The sequence below is a fragment of the Pyrgilauda ruficollis genome, unplaced genomic scaffold (genome assembly GCF_017590135.1).
Source record: "Pyrgilauda ruficollis isolate IOZ18807 unplaced genomic scaffold, ASM1759013v1 scaffold435, whole genome shotgun sequence".
NCBI lineage: Eukaryota > Metazoa > Chordata > Aves > Passeriformes > Passeridae > Pyrgilauda > Pyrgilauda ruficollis.
The window spans coordinates 21,717-42,558 of record NW_024525879.1 but is presented as its reverse complement, the minus strand read 5'-3'; the positions used below and the strand labels follow the sequence as shown (position 1 = coordinate 42,558).

At 50.0% G+C, this 20,842-nt stretch overlaps 2 protein-coding genes and 1 long non-coding RNA gene across 6 annotated transcripts in view; 1 reads left to right on the top strand and 2 right to left on the bottom strand.

The window, feature by feature from the left end:
- Positions 1–1,084: 1,084 nt before the first annotated feature.
- HOXB6 (homeobox B6) lies at positions 1,085–5,716 on the bottom strand. Of its 2 annotated transcripts, none has more exons than XM_041478227.1 (2): positions 4,633–5,716; positions 1,085–2,372 (listed from the first exon to the last, which is right to left on the bottom strand). In XM_041478227.1, the coding sequence occupies exons 1-2, from the start codon at positions 5,045–5,047 to the stop codon at positions 2,047–2,049; spliced, it is 741 nt and encodes a 246-aa protein (XP_041334161.1). In that variant the 5' UTR covers positions 5,048–5,716; the 3' UTR covers positions 1,085–2,046. The 2 variants fall into 2 exon arrangements, with proteins under 2 accessions (XP_041334161.1, XP_041334162.1); XM_041478228.1 differs by having other exon boundaries at positions 1,085–2,359.
- Positions 5,717–12,681: 6,965 nt separating this feature from the next.
- Positions 12,682–17,113, top strand: LOC121359341. Its single transcript, XR_005956034.1, has 2 exons — positions 12,682–13,156; positions 16,414–17,113. It is a non-coding gene; the product is annotated as an uncharacterized LOC121359341 (long non-coding RNA).
- HOXB7 (homeobox B7) overlaps positions 16,698–20,842 on the bottom strand; it is a 5,993-nt gene continuing 1,848 nt past the window's right edge. For 2 of the 3 annotated variants that reach the window (XM_041478231.1, XM_041478229.1), the window contains one exon: positions 17,838–18,168. In XM_041478231.1, the coding sequence (XP_041334165.1) occupies positions 17,915–18,168 (254 nt within the window). In that variant the 3' untranslated portion in view covers positions 17,838–17,914. Of the gene's footprint in view, positions 17,736–17,837; positions 18,169–20,842 lie in introns of those variants that run through there. The other variant, XM_041478230.1, reaches the window with a different exon arrangement.

Sequence of the window (20,842 nt, the reverse complement as noted above, 5' to 3'; positions counted from 1 at the left end):
ATTTCGCGTGCTCGCCTGCAACTCGTTGGGAATTATGCGCCATATTGAAAGTGACATATAATTATAATAATTACGGGCAATGAAAAGCGTGGCAATAATAGTAAATGTCCTACAGCTGTGAGGCTTCTGCATGAATTGGTTTTAAAAGTGGCTGGCATTAAAAGCGGCTCGTGGCGCGGGGGGGACGCGCTCCCACCCGGGGCTTTCTGGTGGCCACGAGCTGCTCCCTGCTCGCCTTTTCCCCCCCGCGCACATTCCCGAGCCGGCCCTAAATCCCCCAGCTGATAAAAAAATAAAAAAAAAAAACCCAACAAAAAACCTCTAATCTCATTCCATTCCCCCCAAACGCAGGGGAAAGTTGGAGATTTCGCAAGAAAATTCCTCGCCGAGGAGCACAAAACCTTCCCCGTCCCATCGCCAGCCGAGCCAAGAGAAAAAATAAAAATCCGCCCTTCCCAAAGAGCTGAATTCAGAATTTTCCCACTTTTTCCCCCTCCCAGTTTAAACGGCAGTTCATTCCTGGCGCTGGGAATTTTTTTCCGGGGTAAATTCCCTGGAAATCTGGAAAATTTTTAAATTTTTTCCTTTTTTTTTTTTTTTTTTTTTTTTTTTTTTTTTTTTTTGCGCCACATTTCTCTTTGATTTGGGGGCACGGAGCGAGGGAGCAGATGTTTGAAAGATGCTGGGCAAATGTTAGGTAGCTTTGGTGGATAAATGAGGGCGTATTTTTGCCCGTTTCCTTGATTTATTACGGAGATGGGACGGCGTTTCGTCATAACTCTTTGTACTGTAACAATAAAAAAAAAAAAAGGAAAAAAAAAAAAGAGGGAGAGAGAGAGCGCGGTGCTGAAGGCAGAAATGTCAGCCAGGAAACTCCTGGGGAAAGGGCTTCCATTTCAGAGCAGAGCCAAAAAAATGGGGGAAAATCAGATTTTTATGTCCCCCGAAATTCCCGTGCCCCGGAGCTGCGAGTCCTGGGGGGTCCGGGGACATCGTCACCCCCAGGGCAACGAAAATCTCCTTTTCACCCCCCTGGAAAAGGGAAAAATCCTCTAAAAATAATGACAGGGGAGGGGAGTGAGGGTGAGATCGAAGACTTGGCTTTTATTAGAGAATTCCATGTTCATAGCTAAGACAAACTCCAAACACAACACGTACAAAAATTAATAAAATAGAACTTTCTGTCCTTGTTCTTCTCCTTTTTTTTTCTTTTTTCTTATTTTTTTTCCCCGCAGACTTGTAGGTAGTACTCGTTCTATCTCTCCTTTTTTCCTTTTTAAAATAAAATTAAAAAGGAAAAAAAAAAAAAGAAAACCAAACAAAAACAAACACCCCGAAACTAATTACAAAGAACCCCAGGGTTTGATTAATTTACCAAAGGAGTAAAAAAAATTAAAAAAAAAGAAAGAAAATTAAAAACCCAACTTATGCCAACCGTGCATGAAACATTTTTACAAAATTAGGACAAGAAACACCCCAAATGACATATATTGCAGCACTTCCATTAAATACAAGAGTTAGCAGATTACTAACAGTGACACCAAGGGTAGAAACACGGCTAGGAGTCCTTTTTTTTTTTTAATTTTTTCCTTTTTTTCCCCCCTTTTTTTCCCTTTCCCTTTCTTTCCCTCCTTCTCTCTCTCCATCTCTTCGCTTTTTCATTAGAATTATTATTATTATTATTATTCCATTTCGTGTGGGGGGGGGAGCAGAGCGGGAGGGAAGCGTGGGAAGGGCAAAAAAACCAGAATTCAAAACGCGACTAGAAGACTATTTTTGTGTGTTTTTTGCTTGTTTATGGACAAAATCATCGGGAATTCGAGTCCGGGGCGTTGGTGGCCCAAACTTCGTGGCGGCGGCCGCTGCTGCAGGGGCTTGTCCCCCCCAGGAGCGGCGTTTCCCCCCGGCAGCCCACTCCCCCCCTCCCCAAATCCCGACTTTTCATGGCGTTTTGCGCCTTTTAGATAACTTTTTAATGGTTGTTATTGGGTTTTTATGTTGTTGTTGGGTTTTTTTTTTGTTGTTGTTGTGGTTGGGTTTTTTTTTTTAGTTGTTGTTTTTTTGTTGTTGTTGGTTTTTTTGTCGTCGTTCTTGCGGAATCACTCTGCCGCCTTCTCCTCCTCCTCCTCGGCGCTGAGCTGCGAGGAGCTGAGCAGTTTGTTCTCCTTTTTCCACTTCATGCGGCGGTTCTGGAACCAGATCTTGATCTGGCGCTCGGTCAGGCAGAGCGAGTGCGCGATCTCGATGCGGCGCCGCCGGGTCAGGTAGCGGTTGAAGTGGAATTCCTTCTCCAGCTCCAGCGTCTGGTAGCGGGTGTAGGTCTGGCGGCCCCGCCGGCCGCTGGGCCCGAAGGACGAACCTGAGGGAGCGGCCGAGAGGGAAAATCAGCGGAAAAAATAATAATAAAAGTAAAAAAAAAACAAAAAGAAAATCCGGGACGGGGCCGGGGAGTGGGGGGGATAAGGGAAAATGGGGGGGAATAGGGAAAAACAGGGAGAAAATAGGGGGGAATGTTAAAAAATAGGGGGAAATATTAAAAAAATAGGGGGGAATAGGGGAAAATATTAAAAAATAGGGGGAAATATTAAAAAAGAGGGGAAATAGGGGGAATATTAAAAAAGAGGGGGAAATATTAAAAATAGGGGGAAATAGGGGGAAATGTTAAAAATGAGGGAAAAATAGGGGGAAATGTTAAAAAAAAGGGGAAAATATAAAAAAAGAGGGGGAAATATTACAAAATAGGGGGAAATAGGGGGAAATATTAAAAAAGAGGGGGAAATATAAAGAAATAGGGGGAAATAGGGGAAAATATTAAAAATTTGGGGGAAATAGGGGAAAATATTAAAAATTTAGGGGGAAATAGGGGGAAATAACAAATAGGGGGGAAATAGGGGGAATAGAGGAAGTAGAAGAAAAGAAGGGGAATAGAAGAAAAGTGGGGGGAAAATAGGGGGAAATAGGAGGGAATAAGGGGAAATAGAAGAAAATAGGAGGAGATGGGGGAAATAGAGGGAAATAGAAGAAAATAAAAGGAAATAGGGGGAAATGGGGGGAAATGGAAGGAAATAAAGGGGAAATAGAGGAAAACAGGGAACAACGCAGGAAAAACGGGGGGAAATAGAAGAAAATGGGGGGAATTAGGGGGAAATAAGGGGGAATAGAAGAAAGTAGATGGAAATAGGAGGAAATAGGGGAAACTAGGGGGAAATAGAGGGGAAAAGGGGAAACAGAGGGGAAATAAGGGGAAGTAGAGGGGAAATAAGGGGAAATAAGGTTAAAGAGGGGAAATAGAGGGGAAATAAGAGGAAATAAAGGGAAATAAGGGGAAATAGAGTGGAAATAAGAGGAAATAAGAGGAAATAAGGGGAAATAGAGTGGAAATAAGAGGAAATAAAGGGAAATAGAGTAGAAATAAGAGGAAATAAAGGGAAATAAGGGGAAATAGAGTGGAAATAAGAGGAAATAAAGGGGAAACAGAGGGGAAATAAGGGGAGATAGGGGAGGGGTGAAGGGGGACCAGCGAGGTGGATTTTTGGGACGGTGCGGAGGGGGCCGCGCCTCCCCAGAGCCCCGCGCAGCCCCGGGAGCAGCGCTCGGAGCGGCCCGGCCGGGCAGGGGGGGTTAAAGCCGGGCTTTGGGCCGAGACAAGGCCCGATCCATCTTATTCCGGGATGAGGGACCGCAAGGTGTTCTCGCCCCCCTCCCCGCGCTGCAGCCTGCCGGCAAAGCCGTAATAGATCGGGGCATTTAAGCAATAATGAAGTGAATCGATCTGCCCAAAGTCCGCATTAAAGAGGACACAACACTCGATGTCCCCGCGCTAATGGACATCAATTTGGAACTTAAAAGGCAACAAATGCGTCTGAACACGGGGAAGGAGAGCAGGGAGGCTTTTATTGCTCTTCACCCCCCCACACACTTATCTGGGGTTTTTTTTTGGTTATTGTTGTGATTCTGATTGAGGAAACAGCACTTAAAGAAGTCATATATCACCGCGGGAGGGGGGAGAAAACCAGGAAAATCCTCCCCAGGCAGACTTTTCATTACGTGCGAGCGGCATTAAAAATGCAACCGTCCGCCTTCAAATATTTAAACACTTTTTATATCATTTAATTCCGGCTCGGGGACAGAGAGAGAGGGCGGGGGGAGCTGGTGGGGGCGCGGGTCGGGGCTCTGTGTGTGTAAAGTCATCCAGATCTGATTCAGAAAAGATATCTCCCTGTGCGTGTGGGGCAGAGACAGAGACAAATCGCTGTAGCTGAGTGACACGCGAACAGGAATGTGGCAAAAAAACAAAAAAAAAACAAAAAAAAAAAAAGAGGGAAAAACAAAAAAAAAAAAAAAGGGGGAAGGGAGTGGGGCAGAAATTCAGAAGTTTTGGGGTTGAAGCGTTTCTAGCTCGGGGTGGAAATCTCGGAGCGCTGGGAAGTTTTGGTGCGTGTTTGGAGCCTCTCACGTCCGCCCAAGTTCCCCCGCTGGAAGTTTGGGCTCTAAAAGTGAACCTTCCTCCTGCCGCTCCCCTCCTCGCTCTCTCTCTCTCTCCCTGGCGGTAACAAATAAGAAAAGGGGGGGGGGGGGGAAGAGGGAGGGAGGAGATTGATGCATTTATTTCTGTAAAAAGAGTAAACTCACTATTGCAAGAGTTCATCCGCTGCATCCAGGGGTAAACCGGCGCGGAACACTTTTGCTCCTCGCTCTCTCCGAAGGCGCTTTTGCTCTGCGCGCAGTCCGCCTTGCGCGGCTCGGCGCCGAAGGAGGGCACCTCGTCCAGGCTGGGAGGGGCGCACGCGGGGTCCTTGTCCCTGAAAAAGCCGCCGGGCCCATAGTCACAGGCGGAGCCGCGGCCGCCGAACGCTGCTGTGCTCTGCTGGTAGTAAGGAGAGGAGGAGTAGCCCTTGTCCTGCACGGCCGGGGCTCCGTAGGTGCCGGGGTAGTGCCTCAGAGGATCCGCGTAGCCCGAGGGGTACAGCGGGAGCTGTCCCAGGAAGGGCTCCTGCCCCGCCGCCAGGCTCACCGGGAAGGTCGAGTTGACAAAATAAGAACTCATCGGAAAGGAGAGAGAGAGAGAGAGAGATTCCCCCTTTTTTTTTTTTTTTTCCTTTTCCTTTTTTTTTTTTTTTTAATCCTTGTGTGTGTGTGTGTGCGCGCGCGTGCCGTCCTTTTTAGCCCGGGCTTTATGATTTGTTGTGTTTTATAGTCCAAGTGGTTTAGCTATTAGTGGTATATCGGAGATTGGGTTTTAGCTGAAGGGAGATGGCGTGGTGCCAGCGAGGGACACAAGGAAATACAACCATCTGATCACGGGCTGACCAATAGCAGGCGCCTGAGGTTGCAAAATAGCACCCATGAGGAGCTGAGATTGCACCAGGGACCCCCAAGAACAAACCGTCCACCCCCTTTTTCCCTCCCTTTTAAACAACAGAAAGGCACCCCCTTAACCAAATATATAATATCTGCCGAAAGGAGCCTTCTCCCGGCGCGCTGCGAGCTTCATAAATAAATAAACGCGCGGTCCCCCCCCCTCTCCTCCTCCTCCTCCTCGCCCTCCCCTCTTCCTCTCCCTCCCCCGGAGCGCCCGTCCGCGCGGATGGCGCGGCGAGAGCCGAAATCTTTATATTTGCACCCAATAAATGCGTGCGGATCCCCGAAAGAACAGCGCGGAGAGGGGAAAAAGAGAGAAAAAACCCCAACAAAACCAACAAAAAAAAAGTTAATTACTCGCCTTGGCCAAACTTTAACCCCTCGCGTTTGCGACTCGTCCCGAACTGCGCGAGCGCTCCGCGCGGAGTTGGGGGGAACGGGACGGGGAAAGGGGCGGCAAAATGAAGTTAAAAGTTGTTTTTGAGCCAAGTTTGCAAGGAGGAGCCCCCGCGGCGGGGGCTGAGCTGGGTTCGCTCCGGGAGGAGAAATCGCTTTGGACAACTAATTACCGTCAATTAGCGCTGCCCGCTCCGCGCTCTGCCTCCGCCGCATCTCCGCGCTTTTCCGGGGCCGCCAGAGCTCCGCGTTTGGGGGCGCGGATGGAAAATGGAAATATTTCCTTTGGGCTGCGGCCCGAGCCCCGCGCTCCTCCCGCGGCCGCCCCGCGCTGTGCCCTCTCGCGATTTTTGTTAATGCCGGACCCGCGCCCGACCTTTTCTGGCCGGAGCGGAGCCCCGGCTGCGGGGAAAAGCGGATTTTATCGATCGCGCCCGTGCCGGGGCGCCGGGGGGGTTCAGGAGCGCGGCGCTGCCGCTCCGAGCGCGCCCGGAGGTGCGCAAGGTCCGCGCCCCCTCCTCGAGCCCGTCCGCACCGCAAAACAGCGATTTTTGTCCTTTTAAACCCCGCAAAAGGCAACGCGGGGAGTGTCCGACCCTCTGAAAGCTCCACTTTGGTTTTTAAATCTTTTTTTTTGGGCTTTTTGTTTGGATTCGCCCGGATTTCCTCGCTTGGCTCTACCTGCGCGTCCCCCCCGAGCTCCTCGCTGGCTCAAGGTCGGGTTGAAGCTCCTCTCGCCGCTTTTTTTTTTCTTTTTTTTTTTTTTTTTTTTTTTTTTCAAGGGGGAAAATCAATCACAGTAGCAGAGAGAGACCCCGGCAAAAAAAACCCAAACCGAAAATATAAACTTTTAAAAAAATAGTTAAAAGAAAAAAGGAGAAGGAAAAAGGAAATAATAAATGAAAAAGAAAAAAAAAGAGAAAAAGAAAAAAGGAAAAGAAAAAGAAAAAAGGAAATGGAAAAGAAAAAAAAGGAAAAGAAAAATCCACGTATGGTTTTTTTTTTTTCTTTTTTTTTCTCAAGGGGGAAAATCAATCACAGTAGCAGAGAGAGACCCCGGCAAAAAAAACCCAAACCGAAAATATAAACTTTTTAAAAAATAGTTAAAAGAAAAAAGGAGAAGGAAAAAGGAAATAATAAATGAAAAAGAAAAAAAAAGAGAAAAAGAAAAAAAAGGAAAAAAAAAAGGAAATGAAAAAGAAAAAAAGGAAAAGAAAAAGAAAAAAGGGAAAAGAAAAAGAAAAAAAAAAGGAAAAGAAAAAAGAAAAAAGGAAAAGAAAATCCACCTAAATGCACCCCAGCGCCATCCCCCCGATCAGCCGCCTTTTATCACGGGGTTGTTTCCTGTCCGAATTTGTAACCATCTGTCTGTCGGGGCTGAAATACCTCCAAATCTGTGAATTGTGCGCGCCACAAATCTAGAATTACACATCTTCCGCGGGGCTGCCAGAGGCTGGAGAGGCTCCGAAAAGCGGGATCTTGTTACGACTAATTGATTTGGAAGCTCGTGTTTACGGCGGCCGAGCCAAGGTTGTTCCGTGCCTGCGAGGAACATCCCGGGCCGCGGCGCGATGCTCAGAATTCAAGGAAATAACAGGCAGAGGAAGTGGTTTTCCAGCCGCCGCCCCCCTCCCGGGCCGATATCTCCGATATTTGTTCTTGCAGAGTTTCCCCTTTGTGTGTGGAATGCGCCCGAAGTGGCCAGGGTTAAAATATACAAATAAAAATGGGGGGAAATTAAAAAAAAAAAATAATAATCAGAAAGAGGTTGAGAGGGAGAGATGAGTAGAGGGGGGAAAAAAGGAGAGAAAACGGGGAATTTTTTTTAAAAGCTGGGATAAGAGGTTTTGCGGTTGGTGCGTTGGATGGGTTACGCAATTTTTGTGGCTCTGCAAAAAAAAACCCAAAAAAACAAAAAAACCCTGAGATTATCAGGCGCGAGCAGCCCCGCATGCAAATTTTTTGGGCAGAGAAATGGGATGTCCTGCCAGCCCAGCTCGTGAGGAACAGCAATCCGCCGGAAAAAAAAAAAAGACATCTCTGGAGATTAAAAAAAAAAATCTTCCGTCTCACTCGACCCTAGCCACGCTTCCTTGGGGCAGGAAAAGGGACAAACTTGACTCTCGTGAGGAACAGCAATCCGCCGGAAAAAAAAAAAAAAAATGTTTGTCCCGGTGTTTTTCCGCCGCTCCTCTGCAAATAAATCCCTCGAAATAGTTTGGGAAAGCATAAAAAAAAATAGGGGAAAAATAAAATATCGCACGGCCGCAGCTCGCGGCGCCGCTCGTTATGATAATTTGTGGTGGGAAGGGGCTCTTTGCAGAGTTTTTTCTTGGTTTTAAAAGAAAATAAAACCGCGCTAATTGAAGCCGGCCTGCTAATTGCGCATCGCTGACATCTCTGGAGATTAAAAAAAAAAATCTTCCGTCTCACTCGACCCTAGCCACGCTTCCTTGGGGCAGGAAAAGGGACAAACTTGACTCCCAAGGTGGGAAAAAAACAAAAAAAAACCAGGAAAAGCCCCGAGGGCTGTCCCAGTTTTCATCTCGCCGAGGGTCAGGCCCGCGCTGTAATTGATTCGCCACCTATGATACATTTAAATTCGAGCAGGGGTCTTAAAGCGCACTAAATCTCCCTCGATTGAGCGCTCGGCTCAGGGGTGGTTTCCATTCCCCCGGCCCAGGGCTCCAAAGAGGGAATTTTAAATTTAAACCGCCTCAAATCCCGAGCCAATGTGGATTTGGACAACTTCTGTTTGCTTTGGACGCCTCCAGCTCGGGCGGGAGGGAGCAAGGAGGGCTCAGGCTCAGCCCTGAAGTTAAGCCGGGCTTTGAGGGCGCCGAGGGGCTCGGCTTTAATCAGGTTTTGGCCTCATCTCCTCAAAAAAAAACACCCCCAAAAAATCCAGGCGCGAGGTCTGCAAAGAAGGAGCGATAAAGCGGGGAGGGGGCTCGGCTTTAATCAGATTTTGGCCTCATTTCCTCCAAAAAACCCCAAATTCCAGACTCGAGGTCTGGAAATGTGCTCTGCAGTGGAGCAATAAAGCGGGGAGGGGGCTCGGCTTTAATCAGATTTTGGCCTCATTTCCTCCAAAAAACCCCAAATTCCAGACTCGAGGTCTGCAGAGGTGCAATAAAGTGGGGAGGGGGCTCAGTTTTAATCAGATTTTTGCCTCATTTCCTCAAAAAAAACTAAAAAAAAAACCCCACCCAAATTCCAGGTGCGAGGTCTGCAGAGGAAGAGCGATAAAGTGGGGAGGGGGCTCGGCTTTAATCAGATTTTGGTCTCATCTTTGAAAAAAAGAAAACCAAAAGACCCCAAAATTCCAGACTCGAGGTCTGCAGAGGAGGAGCAATAAAACGGGGAGGGGCTCGGCTTTAATCAGATTTTGGCCTCATATTTAAAAAAAAACCTAAACAAACAAAAATCCAGACCCGAGGTCTGCAAAGGAAGAGCAATAAAGTGGGGAGGGGGATCGGCTTTAACCAGATTTTGGCCTCATTTCCTCCAAAAAAACCCCAAATTCCAGACTCGAGGTCTGCAAAGGCGGAGCAATAAAGTGGGGAGGGGGCTCAGCTTTAACCAGATTTTGGCCTCATTTCCTCCAAAAAAACCCCCAAAATCCAGGCCGGGCTCTGCAGAGGAGCAATAAAATGGGGAGGGGGCTCGGCTTTAACCAGATTTTTGCCTCATGTAAAGAAGGAGTGATAAAATGGGGAGGGGGCTCATCTTTAACCAGATTTTGGCCTCATTTCCTCCAAAAAAAAACCCCAAAATCCAGGCCGGGCTCTGCAGAGGAGCAATAAAATGGGGAGAGGGCTCATCTTTAATCAGATTTTTGCCTCGTTTCCTCCCAAAAAACCCAAATTCCAGGCCGGGCTCTGCAGAGGAGCAAGAAAACGGGGAGGGGGCTCGGCTTTAACCAGATTTTTTGCCTCGTTTCCTCCCAAAAAACCCCAAAATCCAGGCCGGGCAGTGCAGAGGAGCAGCAGAAGGCGCAGTCCCCGATTTCCCTGCGCCTGTCCCCTCCTGACAGCCATCGCTCAAACGTCGGGGCATAAATAAAGATAAAGACAAGAATTTGGGGCACGGACAAGTTCTGCTGGCCTTTTTTGTATTTATTTATTTAATTTTTTTTTTTTTGTCGCGTGGTTTTCCTGGCCAGCAGCCCCGGCAGAGCCGAGGGATGAGGGGATTAAAACAACACCCAAATATTTGGCCAGGCCGGCAGAACAGAGCGCGGCTTGTGCGGGGCTGGAGCCGCTCAGGGCTCGGCGCTGCTGGGAAAGTTCCGTGCCGTTGCTTCCAATAAAAAAAAAGAAACTATTTTTAAAATATTTTTTAATTTTTTTTTAAATTTTCCTTTTATTTTTTTTTTTTCCACGAATTCCCGACCCTTCTGAAGTGCGATCGCAGCGGGGGTTTCCCCACCGAGGGAATTATTGCGGCCATAAAGTCGAGCCAAGAGCACGAAAAGAGTTGAAAAAACCCCTTGTTCTTGGAACTCAGGCACAGAAAAACCTCTGGCAGCAGCCGAGCCTGCCCTGCAACGCTCCTGCGCACCCCAAATCGCTCCGGAAAATAAACCCGAGCTGCAGGCTTTAAAACAACGAGCCCCGAAGGTGTTAAAAAAAATAAAAAATATTAAAAAAATCGCCTCTCTCCCAGGCGAAACCGCCTGGAAGTTAATTTCCAGCAATCTCAGTTTAATTTACCTGACTTCCCGTGCAGCGCGTAATAACCTGGTTAATGCGAGCTTTGAAAAGCGGCAATAATCATCTGCCATTGTTCATTAAGGAGCGCGGCTAATTATTAACGGCAAAATCAGAAAAAAGCGGGGGGGCAGCGGGGGGGAGGGGAACCCAAACGCCCCCAGCCCCGAATATTTCCTCGGGAGGGCGGAGGGGGTGAAATGAGGGGGGAGAAGGGGAAGGAGAGGCGAGACGGGGCCGGCGCGGGGCGGAATTGCAGCGCGGAAAAACCGCGGCTGAAAATTCATTCCTTTCCCTCTTTTTCCTGCTTTTTTTTTTGGTGTTGTTGGGGTTTTTTTTTTGGGAATTCCCCCCACCAGGCGGGAGCCTCCGAGCGCGGCACTTTCTGGGGGGGAAAAGCAGAATTATTCCCGACCTGAACAGTTGCCAGGGAACTGCGGGGCAGGAGGAGAAAACGAGAAGGGAGAAAACGAGGGAGGGATGGAGGGAGGGAGGGAGGGAGGGACCTTTTAAAATAACAGGCACGCATTGTCCCCGCAGCGCCTACAGTAACTTAAAAGTGACCCCTCGTCTGCCCCTGTCCCCAGCAACCGGCTCGGCCCCCCCGGACCCCCCCGGCCCCTCCCGGAGCGGCCACTGCGAGCCAGGAAGGAGCCAAAGCTCCCCTGCCTGCCGTTTATTGGAATTTATTGCGTTTTATTGCGGGTTATTTCCCTTTAGTTCTTCTTATTCCTTTTTTTTTTTTTATTATTTTATTTGATTTTTTGTTTTATTGTTTTCATTTTGTTCCTTCTTCTTTTCTTTCTTTTAATCTCATTCCATTTTATTTCATTTTATTCCATTTTATTCCATTTTATTCCACTTTATTCCATCTTATTCCCTTTTATTCCATCTTATTCCATCTTATTCCATTTTATTCCATTTTATTCCACCTTATTCCATCTTATTCCATTTTATGTCTTTCTTTTTCCATTTATTTTCATTTTATTTCCATTTTTTTCAATTTTTTTCACCTTTTTTTTTTAAATAATGAGCTGCCAAACCCCCCTGGGGCCCTTCCGCCCCTCCCGGCCCCTCCGCGTTCCTCCGCACCCGCGCACCGAGCGCGCCCCGATCCCGGGGGATTTGCGAGCTCATCTTTGCGGTTTTTTCGGGACGGCAAAACCTCGGCTCCGCCCGACCCCCCCCCAAAAAAAAAAAAAATCCGAATTTCGAGGCGGAACAAAACCCGCGGGGGCTCCAGGTGGAGGTGAAAGCTGCGCTCCCCCCCGCGGAAAGGAGAGGTGGGGGCAGCCCGGGAGGGGTCTCGGGGCTGGGGGAGCCCCCCGGGACCCCCCGGGACCCCCCGGTGTCCGCGGGCCGCCGACGGTAGATGGCAGCAGACGGCGGGGAATGGGCCCCGCCGGGATTTTAATTCGCTTTTCCCCAAATGAACCGGCGGGGTGGAGCAGCCAAACCCCCAAACCACCCCCAAACCACCCCAAAATCACCCCCAAATCATCCCCCCAACCGCAGGGTTCGGGCCGGCTCCGCTCCCCCGGGAAATGTTAAAAATCCCCCCGAGCCCGCGGGGGTTCCACAAGTGGTTGCCAGCGGAGAATCGGCCTAAAAACGAGGTTTCTTCCCTAAATTATTTGTTTCTGGTTTGGTTTTTTGTCCCCTGCGCCAACAGAAAAATAAAACAACACCACAGAGAAAAGATGGGGGAAAGGGAGAGCGGGAGGTTGAACCCGCGCCGGGTTTTTTTCAACCCCCTCGGCCGGTGATTGATGTAAAATGTAACAGGTTCGGGGAAGAAATCGCTTTTAAAAACGTCCTTCTGTTTATTGCTCGCCATCATTTACCCTCTCGCACGCAATATTCGGCGCGCTCTCCTCAGATAAATCGTCGCGTCATAAAACGGTTTATGCTTAAATAATGAATCTCCTCTCCCTCCGTCCCGCTCCTTCATTATCTTATTTAACAGCCACCTCGGAAGGGCAGCCATTCATACAAATATTTCACAGCCCGCCCTTGAAATAGCCAGGAAAAGGGAAAAAAAAATCAAATAAATGAGATTAAAGCCGACATCACCTCCGGGTGAAGATTTCCCTGAAAGAACAGCGAGGTTTGGGCCAGGAGGAAACCCCGGCCCCAAAGCCGCCTTAGAGCTGCAGAGCGCAATTAAAATCCGAGGAGCTTGATTGCTTCCCAACGTCAGCTTCATTTGGGAGTTGGGGAGAGAGAGGAAAAAAAAAAATCACAATGAGAGCGCTGCGCTCTGCGCTGACTTCATTCTTAATTTTTTTTTCCTCTCCTCCTTTTTTTTTTTTTTTTCCTTTTCTTCCTTCCCCCTCCTTTTTTTTTTGGTTTTTTAGCGTGTTGTTGTTTTTTTTGTTGTTTTTTTTTTTTTTTTGTATTTGTGGCAGCGACTTTCAGATTTCCTCCAGCTCCGAGGAAAAACCACCCGCACGACAAACGACCCTGGGGAGCAGCGCGAACCCCAAAGCCCCGCGGAAACTCCGCCAAACCACCGCGCTCGCCTCGACACGACCAAACTGGCACCGCGTTCTGCCAGGGGGAGGGAAAAACAACCCCAAAACAACACCCGAACCAACAAAACGGAACGCGACAACCGCCCACAAAGGGCTCGGTGCTCGTCCGAGGCAGCGGCTGCGAGCCCTTCCTCGCACGTCTGCTGTCTCCAGGTGACCTTACCCGGCTCCCTCCTCATCCTCCCAGTCCCTTTTCCCCTTTTTCTCCTTATTTCCTATTTCTTTTCTTCGTTTTCCCTCTGTTTCTGCCTCGCTTTGTCTTTTCTCCTTCTCTTTTTCTTTTCTCGTTCTCTTTTTCCTTTTTTTCCCCTCATTATTTCTTCCTTTCCTCCTCTCGGTTTCTTTCTTTCCCCCTTTTTTCCACCTTTATTTCTCTCGCATTCCTCTCGATTAATTTCCCCGCTTTTTCTTCCACCTTTATTTCTGTCTTTTCCTCACCTCTAATCTCCGTTTTTTGGGTTTTTTTTTGGTTTTTTTTTTCCGGCTGAAATTGTCGCTGAATCAGATCCCCAAAGCCTTTCGTTCCTCCCTCCTTCAGCACCCCACCCTTTTTCATCCCCCCTCCGCCACCTCCTCCCCGCGCAGGAGGAGATGGGGACGAAACAGGAGAAAAAACCAGCTCGACAAATCCACCTTTCCATTGAGTATAAAAAATACAGAAAATACAGATATTTACATCCGTAACAAATAAACGAAGAGAAACGCATTCTTCCCTTACCTTTTGGCGTCCTTTTCCGTGGCACGAGTGGGAATTTTGGGCCGGGAGAGACCAGCTTTGGCTTATCTGTTGGCTGACAAATATTGTCCCAACCTGAGAGCCGTCCGTCGCCCCTCGGGCTCCTCGGAGCCGCTCGCATTTTTCTGTCACTTGCCCGGAAAAAGGAGCGACTTCCCCCCGTGCCAAAAGCGCTCCTGGTGCGGAATCCCCTCCGCCCTTCCATTCCCACTGAGATCCCAAAAAAAAACCAGCGGGGAAACTGAGCGGGGAGGGGGGGGGATTTAAAAAAAAATTAAGAAAAATGGAAAAAAAATATTAAAAATAGCGGGGAAAACCGTGGTAATAATTAGGAAAAAATTGGAAAAATTGTCTGGAGGTGTTGGAAGCGCGGGAGCGGAGGGGGGAGCCCGGGGGTGCGTGCGGCTCAGGCGGCCCCCCCTCCCCTGTGCCCCGCTTTACCCTGCCGAGCTTACACACAAAAGTAAAAAAATGCAAAGAGAGAGGGCGAGAGCCCTACGGAGGACACTGATCCGACCCAAGGTGCAGCGGACAGAAGAATGGTGCAATATAACCACATGGGAAATAATAAAAAGTTCATGTTCACGGTTAGCAGTCCACATGACCGGCTCTGGCCAATCCCAGAACCCAGCCACTCATAAAGTTCTATCACAAAGTTGTAAATTTTCATAAAACAACAAGGAATTTATTGCATTTCTTCATGACCGGTTTAACAGCAGTCTTTTTCTTAGCCGCCATCTTTTTTTTTTTTTTTTTTTTTAAACAAAATAATATTAAAAAAAAATTAAAATTATCAAATAGGGGTGTCGGGGATTTTTTTTAAATCATTTTTTCACCCTCCTCACCCCACCCTTGGCTTGGATATGGGGGGGGTCATTGGGGACAAAAAAAAAAAAAAAAAAAAAAAAAAAATCTAATAACGCCTGAAATTCCCGAACAATAAAACCCCCCCAGAATAAAGAGCTGGAGGTTTGGGATGGATGGAAATGGGGGGCAGGCACAGTAAAACAGCGGGGTTCGCGATTTTGGCCTCAATTCCCTTTTTTTTTGGGTCACAATTGGGATCTTTTAGGCTGAAAGGGGCGAGCGGGAGCTTTGGGGGGATGGAATAAAGGCAGGAAAAGCCGCGGGCAGAGCGGGCTCGGAGCTCGGGGGGCTCCGAATCCCCCCGGGACCCCGCCCTGTCCCCTCGGTGTCCCCAGGGTGGATTTTGGGGTGCCCCCCCGGCCGATCCCAGCCTGGCTTTGCCCTTTTTTACTGGAATTCGCCTCAATTCCCGCTCGCCCCCAGCGCAGGGGGGGCGGGGGGGCTCCGGGAGCGGCAGAGGGGCCAGAAAATTCTGGAATGGCTTCGGTTTTTTAATTGATTTCACCCCCACACCCCGACGAGGCTCTGCAGGGAGCGCTGCTGCGGGAAAAAGGGATTTTCCCCCTGATTTTCCCCCCCCTCATTCTCCCTAGATTTCCCTCATTATCCCAAGATTTTCCCTCTGATTTTCCCTGGATTTCCCTCACATTTTCCCTGCATTTTCCCCCTCATTTTCCCAGGACTTTCCCTAGATTTTTCCCCTGATTTTCCCTGGATTCCTGGATTTCCTCCCTGATTTTCCCCCTGATTTCCCCCCCCCCCCCCCCCCCCCCCCCCATTTCCCCTGGATTTTCCTCTTATTTTCCCTGAATTTTCCCCCTGATTTATCCCCTCATTTTCCCTGGATTTCCCCCGATTTCCCCCCCTCATTTTCCCTGGATTTCCCTCTCATTTTCCCTGGATTTCCCCCTGATTTCCCCCCTCATTTCCCCTGCATTTCCCTCTCATTTTCCCTGGATTTTCCCCTCCAGACTTTGGAGAATTTGGGGGGAAAAGCGGCCGGGCCGATCCTTTAATAATTACGGGATTTCCCTAATTAGGGCCAGCAGCGAATCTGGGGGCGCGCGGGTCCCTGACGTGGCACCTGATTTTGGGGGGAAAAAACCCAAAAATAATAAAATAAAAGAAAGCTGCCCGAGGATGCGGCGGGCACGAAATCATCGGGGGGTGGTGGGAGGTGAAAAAGGAGCGAGGGGAGGAAGAGGAGGAGGAGGAGGAGGAGGAAGGTGCGGGGCTGCCACCGCCAACTCCTCCCCGAATTCGGGTTTATTTTGTTCCTTTTTTTAAATGTTATTTTGATTTTTTTTTTTTTTTTAAATTCCCTTCCCTCCGCATCTCGCTCAACCCCTCCGAGTAAAATTCCGCGGAGCCCCCGCGCCTTTATGCTCCGCGGAAATAAATAAATTAATTTAAAAAAGGAAAAAAAGGCGGGGAGGGGGAGAGCGAGGCCGAGGCGCAAGTCCTTAAATTTACCCAACCTTTTGTTTTGCCTTGTTGATTTTTTAAATTTTTTCTCCTTCTTCCCCCGCGTTTAATTGCTTTAATTTATTTTATGCGCGCTTTGATGCTCGGCGTTATTTGGCGCTAATGAAAGAGTTCCAGTCCGCAGTAAAGTAATTGAAGGGCGGAGGGAGAACCTTAAAAAGAAAATAATAAAGAAATAAAATGGCCAAAGGAGCGGGGAATGGAAAACGCTCCGTGCAAATTGGTTCGGAGGAGAAGAGAATTGAAGCGAGGAGCGCGGAGATTCTTTGGGGCCATTCTGGGTTCTTTAAATTCTTTTTTTTTTCGCTTTTTCCTTCCTCAGGAATAACCCCAGCGCAAGCACGGAGGGAGAGAGGGGAGAGAGCCCAGCCGCACCTCCAGAGCCCCGAAAATCAATTATTTCCCCGGATATTCGCCCAATCTCCGGAAAAAAGCAGCGAGATCTCGGATGGATCGGCTGCGCCAAAGAAAACGAGAGAAATTTGGGTGACAAATCGGGGTAAAAGGATATTTCACCACCTTTATTTCAAAGCCCTTCCAAAAAATGTGAGGTTTTTTTGTTTGTTTTTAATGAGCCGAAGAGGGAGGCACCCAACGCGCTGTAGGTTGTTGGAGATCTCCTTTTTATTTCGAAGAATAATAATCACAGACCAAGGAAAATAACAATAATAATAATAATTATTAATAACAAAAAAGCAACGCGCCGCCATTAAATAATCTGCTACTTTGATATACAACATTTGACGTAGCACAATATTAATTCCTCTGCTTTTTTCCGTCTTTTTTTTTTTTTTTAATTTTTTTTTTCCCTTTTTTTTCCCCCCGTAGAGGCTCGAACAACGAAGGTAAAAATATCCACAGACAAAAGAGCACCGCGAGGAGAAAAGAACCACAGAGGTTACGGGGAGGAAGGAGGAATAATAATTCATATTCTGTACAGGACTCTACGCTCTAAATGTAATTTGCATTCAGGCTTTCGGGTCACATTTTCTAAATTAAAGGTGCTAAACACGACCACGTTACTTCATAACCCCCCCAAAAATTAACCCAGTACACAGCGAGGTACAAATTACAGCGATTTACAAATGAGTGCTGCTAGAGGAAGGCTCACATAGAAAAAAACCGTGTCTATCCTGACTCTAAAGCCACATGGAATAGGTAGATATTCTATGGTACAAAAAGGAAAAGAACCCAAAAAAAGAGACTCTAATATAGGTAGTATTCTTTCTCAGTGTCGTCAAACACAAGGAATCACTCCTAGGGGTTTAATTATCGATGCGCTTATCATTTATTTTTATATATAGTCCTTTTTTTTTTTTTTTTAATTTTTTAACGCGTGTTTTTGCCTTTTCCCCGCCCTTTCCCCCTTCTCTCTCTTCCTGCATCCACCTCACTCCTCCTCGTCCTCCTCGGCGTCTGCCTTTTCCTGCCCGCCGGAGCCGGGGCAGGCGCTTTTATTTTCCTTTTTCCACTTCATGCGGCGGTTCTGGAACCAGATCTTGATCTGCCGCTCGGTCAGGCAGAGCGCGTGGGCGATCTCGATGCGCCTCCTCCGCGTCAGGTAGCGGTTGTAGTGGAATTCCTTCTCCAGCTCCAGCGTCTGGTACCTGGTGTAGGTCTGCCGGCCTCGTTTTCTGTCCGTTCCTGCCGAATAAAGTCAGATTTGGGTCAGCTCGGGGCGGGTTTGGGGTTTTTCATTGGGTTTTGGTTTGGTTTGGTTTTTCTTTTGTGTAAAAACCGTTTTTTTTTTTTTTTTAATTTTTTAACGCGTGTTTTTGCCTTTTCCCCGCCCTTTCCCCCTTCTCTCTCTTCCTGCATCCACCTCACTCCTCCTCGTCCTCCTCGGCGTCTGCCTTTTCCTGCCCGCCGGAGCCGGGGCAGGCGCTTTTATTTTCCTTTTTCCACTTCATGCGGCGGTTCTGGAACCAGATCTTGATCTGCCGCTCGGTCAGGCAGAGCGCGTGGGCGATCTCGATGCGCCTCCTCCGCGTCAGGTAGCGGTTGTAGCGGAATTCCTTCTCCAGCTCCAGCGTCTGGTACCTGGTGTAGGTCTGCCGGCCTCGTTTTCTGTCCGTTCCTGCCGAATAAAGTCAGATTTGGGTCAGCTCGGGGCGGGTTTGGGGTTTTTCATTGGGTTTTGGTTTGGTTTGGTTTTTCTTTTGTGTAAAAACCGCTCAGCCAAAATCGCAACCTGGGCCAAAATGACCTTTAATTCGGAGGAAATTTTAATTTTTCCCCGCTGCTCGAGGCTTTGGCCACCTCGCCCTCGCGGTTCGCAGCCCCCCAAACACCCCAAACAGCCCAAATTTCATTTCCCTGCGTCTGGGGGCCAGCGCGGCCTCCGGGCCAACAGCAAAGTTCAGAAAGTTCCCTGCCCTCCCAGACTCCGAGTTCCTGCCTCGGTTTTCACGCAGACCCCAGAAACTGGGGGTGGTTTTGGGGGGAAATGAGAGCGGGAACAAAGAGGGGGGGAGAGACAGGGGGGGACATCTGCTGCCCCCAGAAATGCCCCCGGCTGTCCTCTGCCAAAGCTGCCGTCGGGGTGCCCTCCTGGAAGGCGTGCCGCGCTTTTAATCCTTCCAAGGGGATATTTCGGGCATTTTTGGGGCTCTCAGGGGGTTTCTCCCCACCCCAGGCCGCTCTTTTTTGGGGTGTGAGGACGGGAACAGCCTCAGCTCCCAGCCCAGATGGGCCAGCAGCCTCCGGCGGGCTTTGGAAAGGGCCCAGCTCCTGATTTTCCCCTCCGCCCGACATTTCCTGGATTCCTGATTGGGAATTATTCTACAATCTGGTGTTTGTGATCGCGGGGTGTAAACTCTGCTCGGAGCGTGTTCTTCCCCAGGGCAGCAGCCCTCGGCCTCTCCTCCTTCCACCTCCTCTCCCTCTTCTCCCCTTTTTCCCCCCAAACTGAACCCTTCTTCTTTTTTCCTTTCATTTTTTTCTTTTTCTTCTTTAAGAAGAAAAGATCCAGTCATTAAAAGGAAAAGGGTGTAAAAAAAAAAAAAAAAAAAGGGGGAAAATAGGCCTGGCTGAGCTGTAAAGTAAAAATGTGCAGGTCGTGGAATGCGGGTTGTAAAATCCGCTGAGGAGGAGAGAGCCATAAACCGCCGCTGAATGGGGATGACAACTCTATCTGTGCTCGCGGATGGAATTCCAGCAGCGGGATCGCACCCCGGCCACCGGCAGCGGCGCGGCAAGGGGGGCTGCAAGGGCGGGACCCCCGCTTTTACGCCGCAAGTCGAGTTTTTCTGGTTTTAGGCTCAGCTGATCCCAGAATATCCAGGTTTTTGGGGTTTTTTTTGGGGGGGTTTGCTCTGTTTCTTTCCAGCGCTGATCCTCGCAGCGTCACCGGCTGAAAAAGGAGTGAGCGGGGAGGGGGGCTTCTTAAACCTAAAGTGGGATAAAAGCCGAGATGAAGTGTTTACGACCAGAAATATTTGGTCTTTGATAAATCAACTGTAAAAGCGGATGAATTATGGAGCAGGTAATGGGAAGAGGTGACCACCAAATAAGAGCGAGGGGAACTCCTGCCCTGCCTCGGCTGCTGCGCTGCTCTCCTCCCTCCCGGCCAGCCCCCGGGCCCTCGGAACCAGCCCTCTCGCGGATTTTTCCGCCGCCGCGGAGCGGGGATGACGCTCCCGAGTTGTGGCTGGAAAAGGAGCTCACGCCTTGTGCCCCCTCAGGCGGGACAGCACCGCCGTTCTGCCGCCCCCCGGCATCCCAGGGGGGTGAGGAGCCCCGGGCACCGTGAGCGGCCCCGGGAGTGACCGCGGGCACCGTGACCGGCCCCGCGAGTGACCGCGGGCACCGTGAGTGTCCCCAAAAGTGACCGCGGGCACCGTGAGCGGCCCCACGAGTGACCGAGGGCACCGTGAGTGTCCCCAAGCGTGACCGCGGGCACCGTGACCGGTCCCAGGAGTGACCTCGGGCACCGTGAGTGTCCCCAAGAGTGACCGCGGGCACCGTGAGTGTCCCCAAGAGTGACCGAGGGCACCGTGAGCGGCCCCACGAGTGACCGAGGGCACCGTGAGTGTCCCCAAGAGTGACCGAGGGCACCGTGACCGGCCCCGCGAGTGACCGCGGGCACGGAACGGGGGCAGCGCCTAGCCCGGCCCCGGAGCGCTCCCGGGGACAGCGGGGCCGCGCCGGGACCCCTCCCTCGCGGGGGAAAGGGATATTTATTAATCGTTAATTGACGTTAATGCCCCGAGACGGAGCACGTCGGGCTCCGGAGGCGGCCCCGGGGGTCGGGATTTGTGCGGGGCCAGCGTGACCCGGATCGGGGCCGCCCCCGGAGCCCCCCCGGCTCCTGCAGGGCCGCGCTGGGCACCCCGAAAGGGACTGCCGGGAGGGTTTGGGGGCAGAAGGCGTCCCCCCTTTATCCCACAGCCGTCCGTCACCCATCCCTGGGTCCCGGAGGAGCCAGCGGGGCTCTCCCGGAGCGGGCAGTGAGGAGCTGCTGCCCCGACACCCCCGGGGTCCCTGACGCCCCAAAGAAACCCCCCCGGCCCTCAAAGCGCCCCCCGTGCCGAGTTCAGGGCCGGCTCCATCTCTCCATCCGCGCAGCTCCAGCCTGCGAATGCAGCCGCAGGAGAAGGGGCTGCCCGCGACCGCTGCGCCTCCGTCTGTCCCCTCCAGACAGACAGACAGACGGACAGACGGACACAGCCCCCATCAATATTTAAAGCTAAAAGCGCGGCTTTATGGCCGGGGTGGGGAGGACAGGAGTGGGTGGGGGTGTGTTGCTCCCC